Source organism: Peromyscus maniculatus, chromosome 13 (genome assembly GCF_049852395.1).
Source record: "Peromyscus maniculatus bairdii isolate BWxNUB_F1_BW_parent chromosome 13, HU_Pman_BW_mat_3.1, whole genome shotgun sequence".
NCBI classification, from domain to species: domain Eukaryota; kingdom Metazoa; phylum Chordata; class Mammalia; order Rodentia; family Cricetidae; genus Peromyscus; species Peromyscus maniculatus.
Window position 1 is genome coordinate 49027046 of NC_134864.1, and position 20362 is coordinate 49047407.

The 20362-nt window shown below is 39.0% G+C and overlaps 1 protein-coding gene across 4 annotated transcripts in view; it reads right to left on the minus strand.

The window, feature by feature from the left end:
- Positions 1–3961: 3961 nt before the first annotated feature.
- Pikfyve (phosphoinositide kinase, FYVE-type zinc finger containing) overlaps positions 3962–20362 on the minus strand; it is a 92964-nt gene continuing 76563 nt past the window's right edge. For 3 of the 4 annotated variants that reach the window (XM_006974977.4, XM_006974978.4, XM_015993878.3), the window contains 10 exons: positions 19407–19490; positions 18480–18577; positions 15001–15165; positions 13153–13212; positions 12335–12511; positions 10590–10693; positions 9882–10010; positions 8526–8787; positions 8084–8158; positions 3962–7484 (listed from right to left, as the gene is read on the minus strand). In XM_006974977.4, the coding sequence (XP_006975039.1) occupies positions 7369–7484; positions 8084–8158; positions 8526–8787; positions 9882–10010; positions 10590–10693; positions 12335–12511; positions 13153–13212; positions 15001–15165; positions 18480–18577; positions 19407–19490 (1270 nt within the window). In that variant the 3' untranslated portion in view covers positions 3962–7368. The remainder of the gene's footprint in view (positions 7485–8083; positions 8159–8525; positions 8788–9881; positions 10011–10589; positions 10694–12334; positions 12512–13152; positions 13213–15000; positions 15166–18479; positions 18578–19406; positions 19491–20362) is intronic. The other variant, XM_076550233.1, reaches the window with a different exon arrangement.

Here is a 20362-nt window from a genome sequence, read left to right on the forward strand (position 1 = left end):
CCTCAACATGAACACGGAAATTTGTGAGAATAAAACGTTAAAGAGTAAGGACTGGGCCCGAGTAGATATGGGGAAATGTAGCTAGAGGTTTCCTGCCTTGCCCACAGTCAGGACAAATCTTTGTCACCCGCCAGTCCCACAGCCGCTCAGACCCAACCAAATAAACACAGAGACTTATATTGCTTACAAACTGTATGGCCATGGCAGGCTTCTTGTTAATTGTTCTTATAGCTTAAATTAATCCATTTCCATAAATCTATAATTTGCCACGTAGGTCGTGGCTTACCGGCATCTTCACATGCTGCTTGTCATGGTGCTGGCTGGCAGTGACTCCTTCCGCCTTCCTGTTCTTTCTTTTCTCCTGTTAGTCCCACCTATACTTCCTGCCTAGCCACTGGCCGATCAGTGTTTTATTTATTGACCAATCAGAGCAATTTGACATACAGACCATCCCACAGCAATGGGGGACTGGGGAACGGTCTCTTTTTGCCCCATGGTCTGCTATGGTTTCCTTTGCTCTGAAACTCCAATGTGCAGATCCCAGAATCAAGTGCTTTAGTGCCCTCTCGTGGCCACTGCCCACCCCTGCAACCTCATTTTGTTGCAAATTCCCTCGTCCTCCAATTCTCTGAGCAGGAACAGCTTTTATAGCAACTCAACTTTGCAGACAAAGCTCTAAAGGTGAGTACTATCAAGTTGAATTTTCCACCATTATGTTGGAAAGCAGCCAAAGGCAATCAGGAAGACAAGACACCACAGCAACATTACTGTCATGTTTTTATTTACAGACTAACAAGTCAAGAATATTGATTTACATACATAGGGAAAGGTGGGGAGTCTTTCAGTAGGTGACAACTCTGAAGACAGTTCCTGGGAAGTAACTGTTAGCATGAACTAACATTTGGCATGCTGTGGTCTGCGGCTTGTCAGTTCCTTTCACTTGGGTCCCCATCTCACCATGCAGCTTCCATTTTAGCCTAAGGCACCAGCAAAGAACCTTCTCTTCTGTGTATAAGCCTGTGTCTGAGCCTTTCTTTTGTGAATGTACAATGATCACAGTAATTGGTGACGAAAGGGTCAGTTCTCCCTGAATTTCACTTGTTTTATTTTTGTTTTTAGGTAATAGACCCTAGCTAATATAACCATTTTTTCTATTTGTATTGTTTTTCAAGCAATACATTATTTAAAGTCATAGACCATTTTCTGTTGCTATAACTTGAATAATACAGACTGAGCATTTTATAAAGAATAAAGGTTTACTCACCTCACAGTTCCTAGGACTAGGAGATTCAGACAGGGGGCCGCCTCTGGTGAAGGACTTCATGCTGTTTAGAACTCTGCAGAGTTCCGAGGTGGCACAGGATACCACGTGGTGGAGGAGAGCATAAAAAGGGCAAACCCACACTGGCATTTATTAAGAGTTATTCCAGGATACTCCATTAATCTATAAACGGATCGACCCATTCATGAGACCTAATGTGCCTCTGAGACCTAATGACCTCTTAAATCCTCTTCCATCTCATTTCTTAATATCTCACAGTGGGGACTAAATCCAAAGTGAGTTTTGATGAATCATTCAAACCACAATACTTAACATTTCTTGTTGTTGTACTGGTTCATGTATGGGGGTATGCATGTGCACGCACGCACATGTGTGTCTGTGTATGTGTGCGTCACAGTGCACATGTGGAAGTGAGAAAACAAGTCCGTTCCCTCCTTCCTTCCACCATGTAAGTCCCAGGATCAACCATCTCATCAGTCCAAGAAATTGACATTTATAAAAATTTGAACATCTTAATTGTTCGCTACAAACCTGATTGGATTTAAAGAATATGATTACAAAGTATTCTGAAGATAAATATTCATATGCTCCAGTATGCACATACATGTCCATTCTATACAATTTGCCTTATCTTTTAAATGAGCATGTTTTACAGCCGTCGGGACTATAAACCATGATCTCCCTCTCGTGATTCTGCAACCTAAGAGGTAAGTCGAAGAGAAAACAAGCAGGGAGAATATGGAAGCCAAGCCCCAGGCTGTTCCCATACCAGGAGGACAACTGAACTGAGTGAGGGGAAGAAACCTAAACTTTGCAAGCAGAGACAGGTCAGGAAGTCACTAGATTCAAGTCCCCTGAAAAATGAAACATATTGCCTGCAAGCTAGTACAAGTTTATACATAAATACAATGTTATATTCGCCACTTCTACAGAAAATGCTTTACAGTTTTTCCCAGATTGACTATCAACCTGGTCCAGTTACTTTTCCTCTACAAACTTGGGTTTGAATGCTCTGGGATTTGTGAATTGGCATCAGACAGAAGCTCACTGCCTGGGAAGGAGAGAAAGGCTCCTTGAAGAGCCTGTGTGGGGGGTGTTAACATACCAGCTAAGGCCTCAGAAGGCAAGCAAGGACATTTCTGATCAGGTTCATTTGCAAACTCTTTTGAAGCTAACAATTTTAAATGTCAGTCATTTCCCTGTCTGGAAATCTCCAAAGGGTCTGAGAGCAGAATGTCCACAGCTCTGCTTTGAGTCAGGCAAGGCAAATGACTGTCAAACGTTTTCAGTTTAAAACCATTTCATGACTTCCTGGTGGCCTCTTCTATTCCAAATATCACATGAAGCTCTTCACAGAGCTTACTATGGAAAGAAGAAATTTACACAAAAAAAGAACATTCAGCACATATAGACAAGCAAAGCCTAAACACACTGTCCCATAATCCCTTGAGCAAGTCCTCCAGTCCTGGCCTCCATCGGTACAGTACACGACTGTGTCTCATTTCTCTGATGTAGGATAGGAAATGGACACCATGTGCCCTATGTGGTTTACACAGCAGCAGCATTGTATTCAGGAACTGCACAAGCCCCTCCTCATTACAGTAAGCAGTCAGCATTTCTAGAACACAATTCTGAAGTACATGAGAGGTTAGCCTAACTTGCAACTGCCATGCTGCCAAGGCCTGTGAGGTCATATTTGTTGGGGAATATTATTTTAAGGTGTGTTACTTTTGTTTATGTTGCATTTGTTTAACTTCATATTTGTTTAATTTCATATTCTGAGCATGAGACTTCTTCCTTATTCACAATTTTTCAACATTAATATTCTTTAGGCCATGAAAGGAAGTTTAAGAGGACAAGAGCCATTCAATTCAAAGCATTAGAAATACTATATATACAAACATATACACGGTAGTGGCTAAATGCAAGCAGCCAGGAGTCACACTTGGACCTTGTAAACAGTTCACTTGTGCGTTTCCCCTTCATTAACACCAGCTTGACATTAATTTTAAAAGGACAAGTTGAGATTTCAAAGCAATAACTCTTGTTTCAGAAAGTTTAGTTACTAAAATACCAGAGGCAACAATACTTTAAAAAGCAAAATTGCTTTTCAAGTCAGGGGCAAGAGAGAATGGCCACACCATGTTACTGTGAAGCTGTGTTACTGTGCCTGTCTAAAGCACCTGATGGTCTAATAAAGTGCTTGAATGGCTAATAGCGAGGCAGGAGAAAGGATAGGAGGGGCTGGCAGGCAGAGAGAAGAAATGGATGGAGAAATCTGGGACCCCAACTGTGAGCAGCACTGAGATTGGGCCTCATGGCCTTGGGACCCCAACTGTGAGCAGCACTGATGGGTTCAGCTCCAGTCAGTACAGTATTTGCCTTCAAGTTCATGGGAGAAGGTAATGAATGATAGAGCCCCACCTACCCACACAGTGTCAGATCCTGTATAGAAAAGGGATTCCCTTCATTGAGTGCTCTATCAAGAAAAGTGAAAAAGGAAGAATAGGAAGGCACATACGGCCATGCCCATTAGTGATCGAAGTGCAAAACTGAAATTCTCCCATTGGAAATAGAACGGGAAGAGAATAAAGAGAAAGAGGAAAAGTAGTAAGACAGGCAGGCGAGGATTTCATCTCACTTCGTTAGCTTCTTCGGACAGAACCAAAACGCAGTAGAGTAAGTAAATTCCAGTTTATTGTAGGTCCTCTTTATTTACAGTACAAGTCTCTAAAAGGCTAGGGTAGTTATCTTTAAATAACATGTCAATCATATAAAACAGCTGGAACAAAGTTAGAGAAATATATACATTTCAATACATTAAGTACTTTTAATATTGAGTTTTTCATATTAAATCAGGAGGCTACTGTGATTTACAATGTTATTTCTTCTAGTTTAAAACCTGTTGAAAGACATTATGTACATTTTTTTACAAAACTGACAAAGCAGCATTAACAAAACTGCTCGTGCTTATAATTTTCATTTTTTTCTATAATACACTGCACCCATTACAAAAACAATCCAAAAAAAAAAAAAAAAAAAAAAAAAACCCAAAGGCATTGCACTAGATGTTTTGAATACTGCAGAAGTCACATTGAGAGCATGAATGTCCTGGTCAGGCTTCCCCAGGCTCACTGGCAACGTTTTCACACCGGAAACTCGGCTAACTTTCTGCAGGCTGGTAACTCTCCCTGGCATTTCCAAGAAGCCCACTGCTAATGGCTAATGTGCCAGGAAACCCCAGCCATAAAGCTGTCGCCCACACCGATGCCGGTATGAATGACCCTATTATTTAGACAGAGGCCAAAGCTAGAAATCCACTGCCCAGACACTCTGTAGGAAAGCTTGAGAAGAGCAAGTACTCAGGAGACTACAAAAGGGCTCACCATGGCTGAGCTCTCCTTTCTCCCCTCAGGCAGATAGGAAAATTAAGTCTTCTGGTTTTTTTAAACAAAATTTTATGTCATCAGAAAGCTTCATATTTATAAATAAGATTCATATACAAAGCAACATGTTGACATAATTCTCTCATGTTACTATCAGTTACTTTGGAATTCATATTCTGAGCATGAGACTTCTTCCTTATTCACAATTTTTCAACATTAATATTCTTTAGGCCATGAAAGGAAGTTTAAGAGGACAAGAGCCATTCAATTCAAAGCATTAGAAATACTATATATACAAACATATACATGGTAGTGGCTAAATGCAAGCAGCCAGGAGTCACACTTGGATCTTGTAAACAGTTCACTTGTGCATTTCCCCTTCATTAACACCAGCTTGACATTAATTTTAAAAGGACAAGTTGAGATTTCAAAGCAATAACTCTTGTTTCAGAAAGTTTAGTTACTAAAATACCAGAGGCAACAATACTTTAAAAAGCAAAATTGCTTTTCAAGACAGGGGCAAGAGAGAATGGCCACACCATGTTACCGTCAGGGGTTACTGCCCTGGAGCTCAGCTATGAGCACTGTTCTGAAACCAACAAGGAAAACAGAAACAACCCATACACAGCAGGGAAAGGCATCACTCTAGTCCCACGGGAAGTGAGGAGGACATACAGCCCTAGCTAACCGGCCAGAAAGAATGAACAAACACAAAACAGCTGGCATTCCCAAGCTGACTTGAAAGCTTTTGTTTCTGGATGCACAGAACGTTAAGTGTTCATGCAATCTTCCCGTCTGCACCTTTCACGTCACAACTGGACTCTTCAGCATTTGCTCCTTCACAAGGCACAGATGCAAGGCTGATGAGGAGGCTGAGGCTCAACATCAGGCAGACCTAAGCCCTTGGTCAACTGGCAATGAGTTCAAAACTAGTTACCTCTCACTAAGCAACAGACAGCTAACTACTACCTCATTCTCCATGGCACACATGCCAAACTTGTGCCTAGTTCGGGTGCAGACTATGCCACGTAGCAGAACATATCCAGCCTCTTTTTTTCTGTGAATATTGATGTGCTATTAGAGGAAGTCTGGAAAAAATGGAATCATTACAACTGTATAAACATCCAAATATCCTTGTTACACAAAAGCCAAGAGGAAATGTTCAGAGATCCTGGGGTAAAAGCATCTCCTCCAGTTCAGGACCTCTGGCCACTTTTTAGACGAGATTGCTGACTAGTAAACAAAGTCCTTAGGGGGAAATAACTTTACCTCTCAGCATTTCTCAGCAGCACTGGTCAGTGTGGTAGAAACTTAGAAATAGGAATATCCACACTGACTTTACAGATCCCATTAACCTGCTAGTAGTGTTGAGAGATACTTTACCACTATAAAAAACAGAAAACAATTGTTCCTTCTCACTCAGTTTCTTGGATTGGGTCTAATCTATCTTTTACTGTTAAAAAATCCTTCATTATTAATTATTCACTTAGGGATTCGGTGACTACCAATTCATTTACTGCTCATTTTGTTTCACCAAAATAAGAGGAAAATCCAGAATACAAACGCACATGTAAGTTAAGTGCTGCTTGGCTCATTACACGGAAGTTTTAAACAAGCTCCTTAAAATGTTCTAAGGAAGGCTTGAAAGCTAATGGTTGTCGGCTCCAATCACCCGCAGAAGAGAGAATGGTAAAGTCTCAAACACAGTTAAAAACTGTAAGGTAAGCTGGAGAATACAGAGTATGACAGGATTCCCAGTTTAAGTCAAATTCCTAATAAAGCAAGCACTAATCTGTTTAACTGGCAATTAACAGAATAAATCAGAATTTTCCTAAATGTTTCAGAAATTATACGAACAAACATAAAGTTACTACACAGGAAACATAAAATGAACTAAGCAAGTCTGTAGGTGCCTTCTCAGGGAAAAAGTGTCAAATGTGATGTCAGGCAGTCACAGTCTACCAGACAGCCACAATCTATCAGACAGCCACAATCTATCAGACAGCCACAATCTATCAATCTATTAGTCACAATTTACCAGACAGTCAGTCAGTCTACTAGTCACAGTCTACCTGACAGTCACAATCTATTAGTCACAATCCATTAGACAGTCACAATCTACCAGACAGTCACAATCTATTAGATAGTCACAATCTACCAGACAGCCACAATCTGCCAGACAGTCACAATCTACCAGACAGCCACCATCTACCAGACAGCCACAGTCTACCAGACAGCCACCATCTACCAGACAGTCACAGTCTACCAGACAGCCACAATCTACCAGACAGTCACAGTCTACCAGACAGCCATAATCTACCAGACAGTCACAGTCTACCAGACAGCCAAATTCACCAGTCAGTCACAGTCTACCAAACAGTCATAGTCTAGCAGACAGAGCTTTACTCTTCAAGCAACTGAGTTAGTAAATATGACAACTCAATTTCTTATCCTATATACTCATCTCTAACCACAGTCCCTTGGAAAGAAGCTGTATTTAACTTGTACAATTTCCTGGCTTACAGGCAGCTAATTTCAAGTAACAGAAGCAATGCACAATCCATGGAGCTTTTACCCTGCAGTTATAGATAGTCACAGAACTGAAAGGCTTTTGTGTTCAGTGGTATATCAACATATAGTTTGGGTCTCTTCCTCAGATATGCTTTCCTTCATGGTCTATTTCAAATCATATGCATGATTTCAGCAATTCAGATCCAACCCTGTCCAGTGGTCTGGCACCATCAGGAAATACTTGTCCATTGCTTCACAAAATCTAGTCCTATACAACTCTGGAGAGACCACAGTTGGCATTTTACCTGAGACAATGAAAGACAAAAAGGAGAAATAAAGCTGTTTAAGTGTGTATGCATATAAAAGAAAATCAATTGGACAACTGACTTAACCAGCCATAAACTGCTATATGCCAAAGCACTCTGAGGGTAGAGGCAGGGCATATGTTATGATATCTGCCATGGGTGGAGTCTTTTTGAGACATGAATTCTTCTCTTGAGGTAAGAGATATCTAAACTCAGGAATGAACTAGAGAATCTAGAAGATAGAAAATGTTAAAAATTAAAGACAATCTTTTATTCAGAATCACTGGCTTTTTAAAAACTTACTTTGAAAAACTCTGGCATAAACCTATTTCTCTACTTATATACTTATTCATATTAAAGTCATTTTCAAAAATTAGAGACAACCACATTGTTTTTTATTTTGTTCTGTGTGTAGAGAGTGGGGGGTCTTGTGTACCCAAAGCTAGCCTTGAACTCATGATGCTCCTACCTCAGACTCCTAAAAACTAGAATATTTCTATTTCTACGCCATGATGCCTGGCTGCCATGCTTTAGCGTCTTAAATATCCAAGGATGTATGAGAACAGTTTAAAAAGCAAACAAAGCGACATTTGTCTCACCTTGTCCTCCTAAAATTCCTGTTGACTTCACAACCATCTCGAGCTTTTTGTCCCAAGTAAATGTTCGAATATAATCTAGGGGTGGGAAGAGGGCAACGTGAGCAGGAAAGCCGGAACAGCAGCAACGCCTGCTACTGTCTCTCTGACTCCTTTCCAAGAGCTGTTCAAAGGACTGTCTCCACATGGCTCCGGTTAATTCTTACAGCCATGACACAGTGCCTCCTTTGAAAGAGATTCTTATTACCTCTTAATTTATATATTTTTAGAAATGAAGAAACTGAATAGAATAGACTAGAATGAAAACTTGTTTGTTAACTTTGAAATCATAAATAAAAGCTTCCAAAAGTATTCAGTAATTATACTACTAAACCAGTTCAGACTCTCTGAAATTTTACTCTAATCTTAATCGTGATCTATAAACGGGGTACAATTATTGACTTACCTATGATTCCAACTACCAGCTCATTGCTAGTGTCATCTCGACCAACCAGCAAAGAATAGTCTATAATGAGGTGGCTCGAAAGGAAATGGGCGTCACTATGGATGGAGGTTCTCAGCACAGATTTGGAATGGGAACGAATATACAGAGGGTTGTCACGAACCATCTTTAGGAGGTTTTCATCCAGCAGAACTACATCACAACTCTCTTTTCCAGTGTCAGTTTTTACATTTCGATTCCTAAGTGAACCTTTTAAATCAAAAACCTAGCAAAACAAAAATTCTTTATTATTTATGTGCAAAAAAATGGTTAATTAGTGCAACTAAAAGGCAAAAAGATTCCTTGTAGTTACTATCATAATATACACTTCTAAATTTTATTCAAAATTTAACTTTTCTAACATAAATCATAAATATACAGTAATGTAATTATGTAATACAAAAAGTGCATGGTATATGATATATTAAATTTATGATGATACAATTACATCAGATAAAACAATACACTAGTACGCAATTATTAAGACAGTTCAGAAATATGTCAATTTAACCAATTTTAAAATATATTAACAAGTTTCAGATCGTCCAACAGTATGAAAGAAGACACAAGCCGTCTTAGGAAACTTGTGAAACATTAAAACTTTATACAATCATTTAAGGCAATGTACAAGTGAGAGCATAAATTTCAGACTATCTGGAGGGTAGGAATGTCAAAGAACTCGATGAATGGTGGGAATGTCAAAGAACTCGATGAATGGAACCGGTCCATCCTAGACTGTGTTCCACAGACCAGTGCTAGCCAGTCAGTCCTGACTCATGAAGATGTTATAGCTAGTGCCAGAATGTAAAGGCATTAAGCATACAGTGCAGCTCAGCCTCTGTTCTCATACAAAGACATTCTCGGTGAGAAATTATTACACTGAATTACATGTAAACACGAGGTTTGTGTCTTCACACTAGAAACAGGTCAAGGAGCCGCACTTCAGAAAGCACTGGGAAGGAAGTCTAGTGCCTGGTTAGCTGCAGCACGTAGCAATACCATTCTCACAACATCTAGACCAACAGGAAGTCTAAAAGCAGCCAAGAGACTGACAGGTGCTCAACCTCTCTAGGACTCAGCTAATTTGATTTTAAAGTTAAGAGGTAAGAGAACATTTGCTTTCTTAGTCCACCAGCTACCTGATTCTAAAATATCAGATATATTAAATTTTAGGATAAGTTACATACCAATTTTTCTTTCTTCAAAAAATAAGTTAAATGTGCACTACTGACTAACATGTTACTCAGATTTTCTATATTCAAGAACCAAAGTACAAAGGGTTGTCCGAGTGGAAAGCTTCACACAGTCCAGTGTCCTCACCTGCGCCATTTTTCTCCCATAGAAAAGATTTTCCATGACAAGGAGATCTAACTTCTTCTCAGTGTTGTTTTGAGAGTTCTTATAACCAATTCTGTAAACTCCAAGAATTTTGGCCAAAGCAGTGGGCCTCTAATCAAAAAGAGATCAAAATAAACTATTACCAAAATAAGATTACTTCTAAGTCATAGAATATCTAATCTGTCTATCGCCAAGGATGACTTTCTACTGCTATACCAGGAATAGGTACTTGAAATTCTTCAATGTCAGAGCTGCAGTTGAATATAACACATGCCAGTAACAAACGTAGATCCTTAAATTGTCCAACAGCATACATAGCCCATCACAGCTGCTGAAATTCAAAAGCTTCAGCATCATATGGATATTAGTTCCCCCTAATAATCTGCAATCAATTATTACTTGACAACAACTACCAAAAAAACCCTCTGCAATTCCTTCATAAAACATTCACAATCACTGCTCAATGACAAGTGGGCAAACATGAGCCCCTGGTTTCCTTGCTAGCTAAGGGAAGCACTTCCTCACTTCAACACAATTGTTATTTTTGTCTCAACAAAAATGTTATTAAATGGACACCTAATAGTCTCTATTTTACACTAACTTATATATGTATGTAGGTACGTATACACCAGCTGAGGATATAAAAAGCCCAATGACCTGTGACTACAAACCAAGACTTAGGATCTCTACCTTCTGTTGAACAGCATTTGTGATATAATTGAAGTAGTGTGGTGCAAAGTCAAGGAAAGACTGGACTTCCAGACGAGGCATTTGCTTCAAAATGAATCTATCATCTACAAGGAAGAAATTCCACATTTATTCATCACAATACATATTGTCTGCTATAAAAAGAAAGTCAAATCATTTCAGAGAACCCAAATCAACTGTTATTTTCTGTTTCAAGGCATTTTTTTTAACCACCATGAAAATTTTGATCAGAAAGCAATTCTCAAGTAATTAAAATGTTAGGAGACCTAAGGATTATCTGGACGAGAACACCTATTTCTCAAATTTAAATTCATAGCATAAATTTATTCATTTTCTTTTCAGAGCTCTGAAAGAAATTGTTATTAACTCCACTGCTACTTCACTAACTCTTGCAAGTTACTGAAGTTTTTATCAAGCCACAAATGCACACTTTCTGAAATGATTTCATGCTCAGTGGGTATTATGCTATTAGGTAAGCCTGTGTAGGAAAGCACTTTGTATATTCCAGGCAAACATTTCTCCTGTTACTTTTCTATCCTCAGTTCTGCAGCACCCAATTGAGTTTCCGGCAGTTGTTCTGCTGTGGTTTGAATCTGAAATACTCCCCCTTCAGGCCCGTGTTTTCAAGCTTGTTCAGTCTGGTGGTGACACTACTATGGGAGGTGTGACACATTCAGGAAGTGGGTCCTAGCAGGTAAGAGAGAAGGACGAGTTTCACTCCACGCCAGCCTCACTTTCTGCTTCCTGTCTGTGATGATGTGAATGGCTACGGGCCACCACATGCTCCCAACTGCCAACCACTCAGAAGCTGAAACATGAGCCGAAATAAATCTATTAAGCTGTTTCTGTCAGGTATTTTGATCCCGGAGATATAAAAGTAACTAATATAATTTCTATATACATTTGGAAAACTCAGAACTAAAAAGAGTTCAGTAAGCATTTGACCCATGTCTAAGCCTATATAGTCTTTAAAGATTTTATTTTCTTTTTTTGAACAAAGCTCATATGAACTCACGAACTTCAGACCAACAGCCAAGGAGCCTACATGGGACCAGACTAGGCCCTCTGCATATGGGAGAGAGTTGTGAGGCTTGGTCTGTTTGAGGGGCCCCTGACAGTGGGATCAGGAACTATCCCTGGTGCATGAACTGGCTTTTGGGAGCCCATTCCCTATGGTGAGACGCCTTGCTCATTCTTGATGCAGCAGAGAGGGGCCTGGTCCTGCCTCACCTGAATGGACCAGGCTTTGCTGACTCCCCATGGGAGGCCTTATTCTTCTGGAGGAGGGGATGGGGGGAGAGCAGGAGGAGGGATAAGAGGACGATCTGTGATTGGGATGTAAAATGAATTAAAAAATTTGTCAAATAATAAAAGGAAAAAGAAGAAATAAAAAGCCAGGCGTGGTAGTCCACACCTTTAATCCCAGCACTCAGGAGGCAGAGGCAGATGGCTCTCTGAAATCAAGGCCAGCCTGGTCTACAAAGTGAGTTCCAGGATAGCTCCAAAGCTACACAGAGAAACCCTGTCTTGAAAAACTAAATAAATAAATAAATAAATAAATAAATAAATGGAAAAATAGTAAGATTTTATTACTCTTCTCAGGAGCAGAAAGAAACTAGAGCACTTTGTTTGCCAACAGCTAAGCATAGTGCCCACGTCAAGTGCTCCATGAACTTCTCAAGGGAAAGAACAGCAAGCGTTCTGCACCAGTAAGTAAAAAGAATTACCTTCTGTGGCGTAGAAAGCAGCTCCTGACTTGCCTCCCCGGGCCTGCCAGGGTGACGAGTGCGAGAGCGAGCGGATGAAATCTTCTTCACTGCTGCCCAGAACCACTTCACGCATCTTATGGAACTCTCCCGCGTAGTACAGGCGACAGTAAAACTTGGCATTTGCATCTGAAAATTCTACAACGGGAAGTTGAAAAGGGGCGGGGGGGAAATGGTATATAAGCGAAAAATCTCTTCCCTCTCCAAGTACCAAATGCAACAATTTAGGTTTCTCCATGATGGAATCTTTCATAATCAAGTAAAAATGTGGTCAATCACACTTGTGCTATGGTGAGCTTCCCAGTATCAGGGAACACCCTGTGACCACTCTTACTTATCTTCGAATAACTCAAACATAAGACTGCTCTACTTTTACACTGGCTGCTGTGTTTTCTTCACTGAACTTCTAAAGCAATTTTAACTATCATCTGTTATGAGCATATGGCCATCTGGCACTGAGGACTGAAGTCAGGGCCAAAACCATGCTGGGCGAGCATGTCATCCCCAGCCCCAAATAAACACCTTAATGTTTGTCAAGCTCTGTGCCTCTCAATTACATAGTAAGGAAATATTTAAATTTTAAAAATTAAAGAATAATTTATAAATACATTATAATTTAACTAAATCAGAAAATAAATAGTACAGATTTTATAATTGAATTGTAGGTTAAATAAAACTCATGCCAATACCTAACGCTCATTAAAAAAAAAACAGCACTTTTATCTAAAATGAAGTTACACATCTTATGTAACTTAGAGAAAATGTTATTGCATACTTACGAAGTTCCACATGAGGATTTGTGAGTTGTTTCTTCTGAGTATCTCCTCCATCTACCTCATCTAAAAGGTTTAATATCATTAGTAAAAGCAAAGCATTAGTTAGTTCATTTTGTCATTTTTCCCAATACAGCAACTAAAGTTAGCAAATTAATAATACAAATATCCTAATCAAATCACTATAAAGCATGCATTAGACAGAGAAATCATGTAAATGACCACAAAAAAAAATGCATGCTCTTTTCTGGGATTTCAATATTTCAGGTCAGATCACTTTTCTTACATGTAAGTGACTTCTGTGACAGCAATACAGTAAGAAGAGAATTCCCATGGCTTTTCTATCCATGCTTATGATACATTTTCTCTAGGTGCGTCTATAAAAAATGCTCCTTCAATATATTAAAGTCCTAGTAGAGTTATGTTTTTGTTTTTTTGTTGTTTTTTTTCTTTTGGCATCTGACTCATCTTTCTGGCCAGCTCCATTGGGTTCACTATAGATGAGGAACATATCCTAATATCTAGAAGAACAAACCATCCCCTGAGTTTCACATTTCAAAACCATTTGTTAGGCATCATATCCCTTCATAGCCTTCCAAGGAACACATTATAGACATCTACAGTCCAGCAGTAACATACAGAATATTAAACAGATTTTTTTTATAGACGATTAAACAGCAAAAAAATTTTATTAGTTGCTATTTTTTTGTTTTGTTTTGCTTAGTTTTGAAGTAGGATGACCGAAACTGGCCATGAACTCACAATTCTCTTGCCTTAGCCTCCTCTCCACCAAACCAATCTGCAGTTCTGATTGTTTTTCTTTTTTTATATACAATATATGTTGATCACAGTCTTCCCCCTCCCAATTCCTCCAAGATTCTCCACTCTTCCCTTCCCACCCAACTTCATGCCCTCATGTTCTTCCCCTCTTTTTCAAAAAGAAAAAAAAAAAAGGACAAAAAACAAAAACTGAAAGTCAAAACAAAAATCTAGTAAGACAAAAAGTACTAAAACAGAACATGCACATATACAAAAACAAAACAAAACAAAATCTGTAATCTGCTTTGTGCTGGTCAATTGCTCCTGGGCATGTGGCCTGACCTGCAGTGTGGCTGATAAACCCAGTGACACTCCATTGGCAAGAACTGACTTTCCTTCCCCAGCAGGAATCAACTACTAGCAGTTTCTTGATTAGGAGTAGGACTTTTCAAACCAGAGAAGAATCCCTGTATTAAGGAACTTACAAGTCACCAGACAGTTTCTCTAAAGATCCAAACAATAAATACTTCACTAAGTTACAACTATTCAACTCCCGATTAAATGTGAAGCAATGAGACAACAGGAAGCAGATGCATGTGCCCTGTTCCAATAAAATGTTACTTTTAAGCAGGTAGCTGAGTCCATCAAATTTGCCATATTCAAACATAATTAGGTAAGAGAGTTTTTAACTATCAAAATAAAGGTGCACACAAATAGCCACAATCTAACAGGAACTTGGAAAGAAGCAAACATCTGGAGGGGGTAATAGGGTAATGAAAAGCTGAGTACATATTATGAATTATGTTTACATGTGTATTGCCATTGAGCCCTTAAAAGACTGCTTTTGCTTCTTCATTGGTATGGACACTAAGGCTTTCTGCTTCTAATACATAAGAAAAAACATTGCAGACATCTGAAGCCAGATGGACTCTTTAAGTATCATGCTGTTTCTGGTCTATTACACTAAAGAGTTAAAAAAGAAAGAATGCCCTGGTTTCAGCAAAGAATTGTTTACTTAAACCTATTAAAAAACATACAAAACTGAAGAAAGTAAATTAAAGCTTAAAATAAGCACATGTGGTCCACTTAACATACCTTGAGGTTCCAGGCCTTGGCCCTCCGTCCCCTCTTTCCCGGTCTGCCCGACCTGGTAGTAAGCACTGTCGGCCCCACGTAAGGTCTCCCTCTTCTGAGAAGAGAGATCAGGGCTCTTCCCTGACGTTCCTCTGAAGAAGGACAACATTCCTGAAGCCTTTTTAGCTTAAAAACAAAAGGTAACATATTAATTTAGGTGCAGATCACTAAACCTGGAAAACAAGTTTCCAACCTTTGGTTGGCAGTAATCATTGTATGAAGCTAATGGTCTGAGTTATGCAGATACTCTCATGTACAGATTTTAATTCTACGTGCTGCTGCTGTTTGTAAGTCAATGAGCACCCTCATCAGAAATAAGACAAACTTCCAGCTAGCTGAAGGTCAAATGTGAGAAATTCTCCAGAAAGATGTGCAAAACTTTTAAAAGCAGTCATATTTTAAGCAGTAGAATGAATTACCACAGCATTCTTAAAATATTGCAGTAGAGTTAAAAAACTTAAAACAATTTCATAAGCTAAAAGAATTTAGAGTTAAAGGTAACACTTTTGTATCTTTTGTGTTCTATATTGTTTTAAGATTTATTTATTCATGTTTTATACATATGGGCATTTCCCCAACCAAGTGCATGAATGCCTGTAGAAGCCAGAATCCCCTGGAAATGGAGCAACAGAAGGTCATTAACCATTATGTAGGTGCTGGAAATCAAACCCAGGTTCTCTGGAAGATCAGCCAGCACTCAACCCTGGGCCAGCTGCCCAGTCCCTGTACTCTGATCTTCACCATTTTGTTCACAGCATCTCTCAGAGAAAAAAAGTACCATATACCACAGGGGATTGGAAAGACAGCAAAGCAGCTAAGAGCCTCCTACTGCTCTAGTGGAAGACCTCAGGTCTGTCCCCGACATCCACATCAGATAGCTCTAACTGCCTGTAACCACAGCTACAGGTCTGACCCCTTCTTCTGACTCAGTGGCCACCTCCACTCAAATGCACACACTGCTATACACACACACACACACACACACACACACACACACACACACACACACACACACACAATTTAAAAGAAAGCAGGTGCGGAGAGATGACTCAGCACTTAAAAGCACACATGGCTCTTCTAGTAGGCTTGTGTTTGGTCCTCAGCACCCATGTCGGGCAGCTATAAGCTGCCTATAACTAACTCCAGCTCCAGAGATCTGACAACCTCTTCTGTCCTCCAAGGAGACACACACTGCATACAGATACACAGACATGTGCAAGAAAAAAAAAAAAAAAAGACAGAAATAAAATTTTTTTTTTTAATTTTATTTTATCTGCATTGGTGTTTTATCAGGTTCCCTCGAAGGGGAATAACAGACAGTTTTAAGCTGCCATGTGGGGGCTGAGAACTGAACCCAGGTCCACTGGAAGAGCATCCTCTGGAAGAACAATCAGTGCTCTCAACCACAAAGCCATTCCTCCAGCCCCGAAAAATAAAATCTTAAGAAAACTAACATACATAAATTTTTTAAAAAGTATACTCTTGCTTTTTTGTTTATAGCTTTGAGTTTCATTCATCATATTAATATGTATAATTCTAATAATCTATCACTTACAAAATCCATAGAGTATGAATCATAAAAGTGTGGTGATATTTTGTATGTGCTCTAACAAATAAAGTTTGTCTGGAGATCAGAGGGCAGAGCCAGCCACAGAGTTAGCCATAGAGGTTAGGCAGTGGTGGCACACACCTTTAATCCTAGCACTCAGGAGGCAGAGGCAGATGGATCTCTGTGAGTTCAAGGCCACCCTGGATTATACTGAATTACACACTGGATTAATCCAGTCTAAAAGAGAAACAGAGCCAGGCAGTAATGGCTCACATCTTTAACCCAGTATTGGGAGTCACATGCCTTTAGTCCCAGCACTAGGGAGGTTGAGACAGGACATGATATGGCTGAGCAGAGAAAGGAATATAAGGCTGGTGGAGACAGGACTCAGGGGCTTTCATTCTGAGGATCTATGGAGACAGGATCTTCCTCTTTCAGCTGAGGAGTTGGTGAGGTAAGAAGTGCCTGTGGCTTGTTTCCTCTGATCTTTCAGCATTTACCCTGATATCTGGCTCTGGGTTTTTATGATAAGACCAATTAGGATTCGTGCTACATAAAAGTTCTTAATATCCACTGGTGCATGTCTTTGCTAACAGAACAGCAATTTTTGTGAGGATAGCCATGTATAGAGAGCCAAAAATGGATGATGACTTGTATAAACACACCAGGACACTGCTGCTCTTACTTCTTCCGTCTTCTGTAGAGTTAGAGGTGCTGGAACTAAGACTGGGTCCTGAGGAGTAAGACTGAAGGGCACAGACACACTTGTAATAAAGAGAACAGATACGCCCTACATCACTCTTCTCTCTGCCTCAACAAAGAAAACGAGAGTTGGGGATTTAGCTCAGTGGTTGAGTGCTTGCCTAGCAAGCGTAAAGCTCTGGGTTCGGTCCTCAGCTCCAGAAAAAAAAAAAAGAAAGAAAGAAAGAAAATGAAAAACATAAAAAATTCCTCTACTGCCAAAATAACACTGAGCAGATCAACATCAGCAGCTGTCTGCTTCCAGGAATGTCAGTCATTGGTTAAGCCTTCACGGTCAGTTGAGTTTTCCAGTTCTACCAACCCAAAGCATCAGCAGACACTGAACATGAGCCACAGCCAAGTCCCAGCTCTACTTCCATCTAGCCCTGAGCAAGTGAATTAGTTTAAACCACAGCTTCCTTCCTAAAAATATGGATGCACCAGATAATTCTTATGGGAGCATGGTTAAGTTTAAAGGAGACAATACCAAAAAAGCTGTCAGTATGCCAATAGTAACATAAAATTTAAAAATGTTGCTATTATTTCGTAGGTTGTATATTTTAAGCTGAAAGCTTAAGAAAGACAGATCCTTCTGCACAAAGGGCTTCTACAACTTTTAAATTCAGTAAATTGAATCTGCATTTCAAGTAAGACTCAAAGAAGAAGCAAAACATCTATAAAAGAGGATATTCTGGCCGGGCGGTGGTGGCGCACGCCTTTAATCCCAGCACTCGGGAGGCAGAGCCAGGCGGATCTCTGTGAGTTCGAGGCCAGCCTGGGCTACCAAGTGAGTCCCAGGAAAGGCGCAAAGCTACACAGAGAAACCCTGTCTCGAAAAACCAAAAAAAAAAAGAGGATATTCTTAAAAATGTTTATTTCTCAAAGACCAGTTCTTATTAGATAGCATTTCTTATCAATTTTGTTTTCTTCCACAAATCATATATAGAACAATTCTAGAAATGTCTGCATTGGCGGCTGGCGAGATGGCTCAGTGGTAATGGCCCAAGAACCTGAGTAGGATTGCTGAAACTCACATAGTGGAAGGATCAGACTGACTCTCATAAATTGTCCTCTGGTTCCCACACTCATGCTAACACACACACAATAATAATCATAATAATAATAACTATAATGAAAACTTAAGTCTTACTTGGCTGAGGTTCTCCGTCTACTGTACGGTTTGTCTGTCCTCCACTGATTTCAGGTAATCTAATTGGGCTGCTACTCTTCGGTCTGTTATCTAAAGCACTACCATGAAAACAAAGAAGAAAAATATTTGAAGATATTCAGCTAGAAAAAGAGCAAGTATCCTAATTCCTAAATTAATATATTTCTTATCTAACACCACCCACAATACCAGAAATCTGATTTATAATTTTGATAAACACAAGTTACAAAAACTCTTGAAATATCTACTAGATTTAAAAAAAATTAAATACTAGAACTAGAAAAGTATACAAAAATGTGCAAAACAATAGACTTTTATAAAATTTTCCGAAACACTGTTAGGACTATAAATCAATTACAGAAAAACATCCATCTCATTTTTCTTACTTTAGTCACAAAGATAATTCAAACTAAATTTTATTAAGTCAGTAAAACAGGAGAATTTATTTCAGTAAGGATAAGCCTATGCCAATCTCCGTCTAAAACACAGAACATGCTAAGTGGATTGATTTGAGTATTTATTTTCTAAATATTAGGTTCTTTAGTACTATGGAAACTTTACAAACACTTAAAATTATAAAGCCAAGCAGTAGCACAACTAACTTTACAGGTTACTGGTTTTGTTTTGTTTTTAAATAAAACAGCTGTTTCTTTCTATCATTAAAACAATGGCAAGTTTTAATCTGTAGCACACAATGACACATCACAGCAAATGTCAGAAACTATATCCTACAGGCTAAGTAAGGTCTTTACAAGACTTGAATTCTGTTGCTCCAAGGTTAGCTGAAATGAATTATGTAAATCCTAGAAGAGTCTGTGCTAACATCTGCTATCATAGAACCAAAGTCCAAGGACATAGAAAAGGATGACACAGCTCCATTTAAAAAGATTGTACTCGATCATTAGTCACCTATTTGTTGGAAGCCCTTCTTCAGCACTGCTCCACAGAGTTGCTTTGGACAATTCCTCTAAGGCATTTCGGTATTCTTTACAACTTGGGGCAGAAATAGGTTGAAAAATGTTAAATATTAAGCTCTTCTTTAACAATAAATCCTAAGTTTTCAAATAAGTTTTGCATTAGAAAAGCATAATCATGGTAAGTGTCCATAACTAAACAAATACACTAGGAATAACAAAAGTGATCAAGCCTTATGAAGAAGATTAATGTCTTCACAAAGAATTAACTCACCAACTCATCAACTCTATCCACTAATCTTAACAATGACCCAAAGCATTGTTAAGGGCTAGGATGTAGCACAGCGGGGGAGCTCTTGCTCTAAAGGCCCTGGGTTCAATGGCCATCAGCAATCCCCACACAACCTCCCCCAAAAAAGCCTAGCTACAACTATCTGGATCAAATGAACAGAAGTTAAAAGAAGAAACACTCAGACTTAGTACAACAGAGAATAACAAAATGTGAAGTGACTTTCTATCTAAAGGAGCTACACTTTTTTTTAAACAACATTCCAAAAGTTTAAAAACCTGATTCTTGGATTAGTAGCATGGTATGCATTACTGTTCTAAAAGATTAAAAAATGAACTCAGATAGAATACTTGCTTCCTAATACTATGAAGAATGGTTATATTTTTGTGCCTTTGATATCTAGTGATAACCTGTGATTAATCAATAAGGTAAGAAGCAAGTATTATCTTCATAATGCTAAAGCACAAAGAAAAAAATCATTATATAGACTCGTATAAAGTGAAAAAAATGCTGATTATTGAAAGTAAACTCTAAATTCCATGAAGGTAGAAGCACATACAACTATACTGTTTACTCTGATATATCCAATATCTGTATACCACATTTTGTTTATAACCAAATATTTTTCAATAAATGGGACACTTTGTAATCAATATACAAAA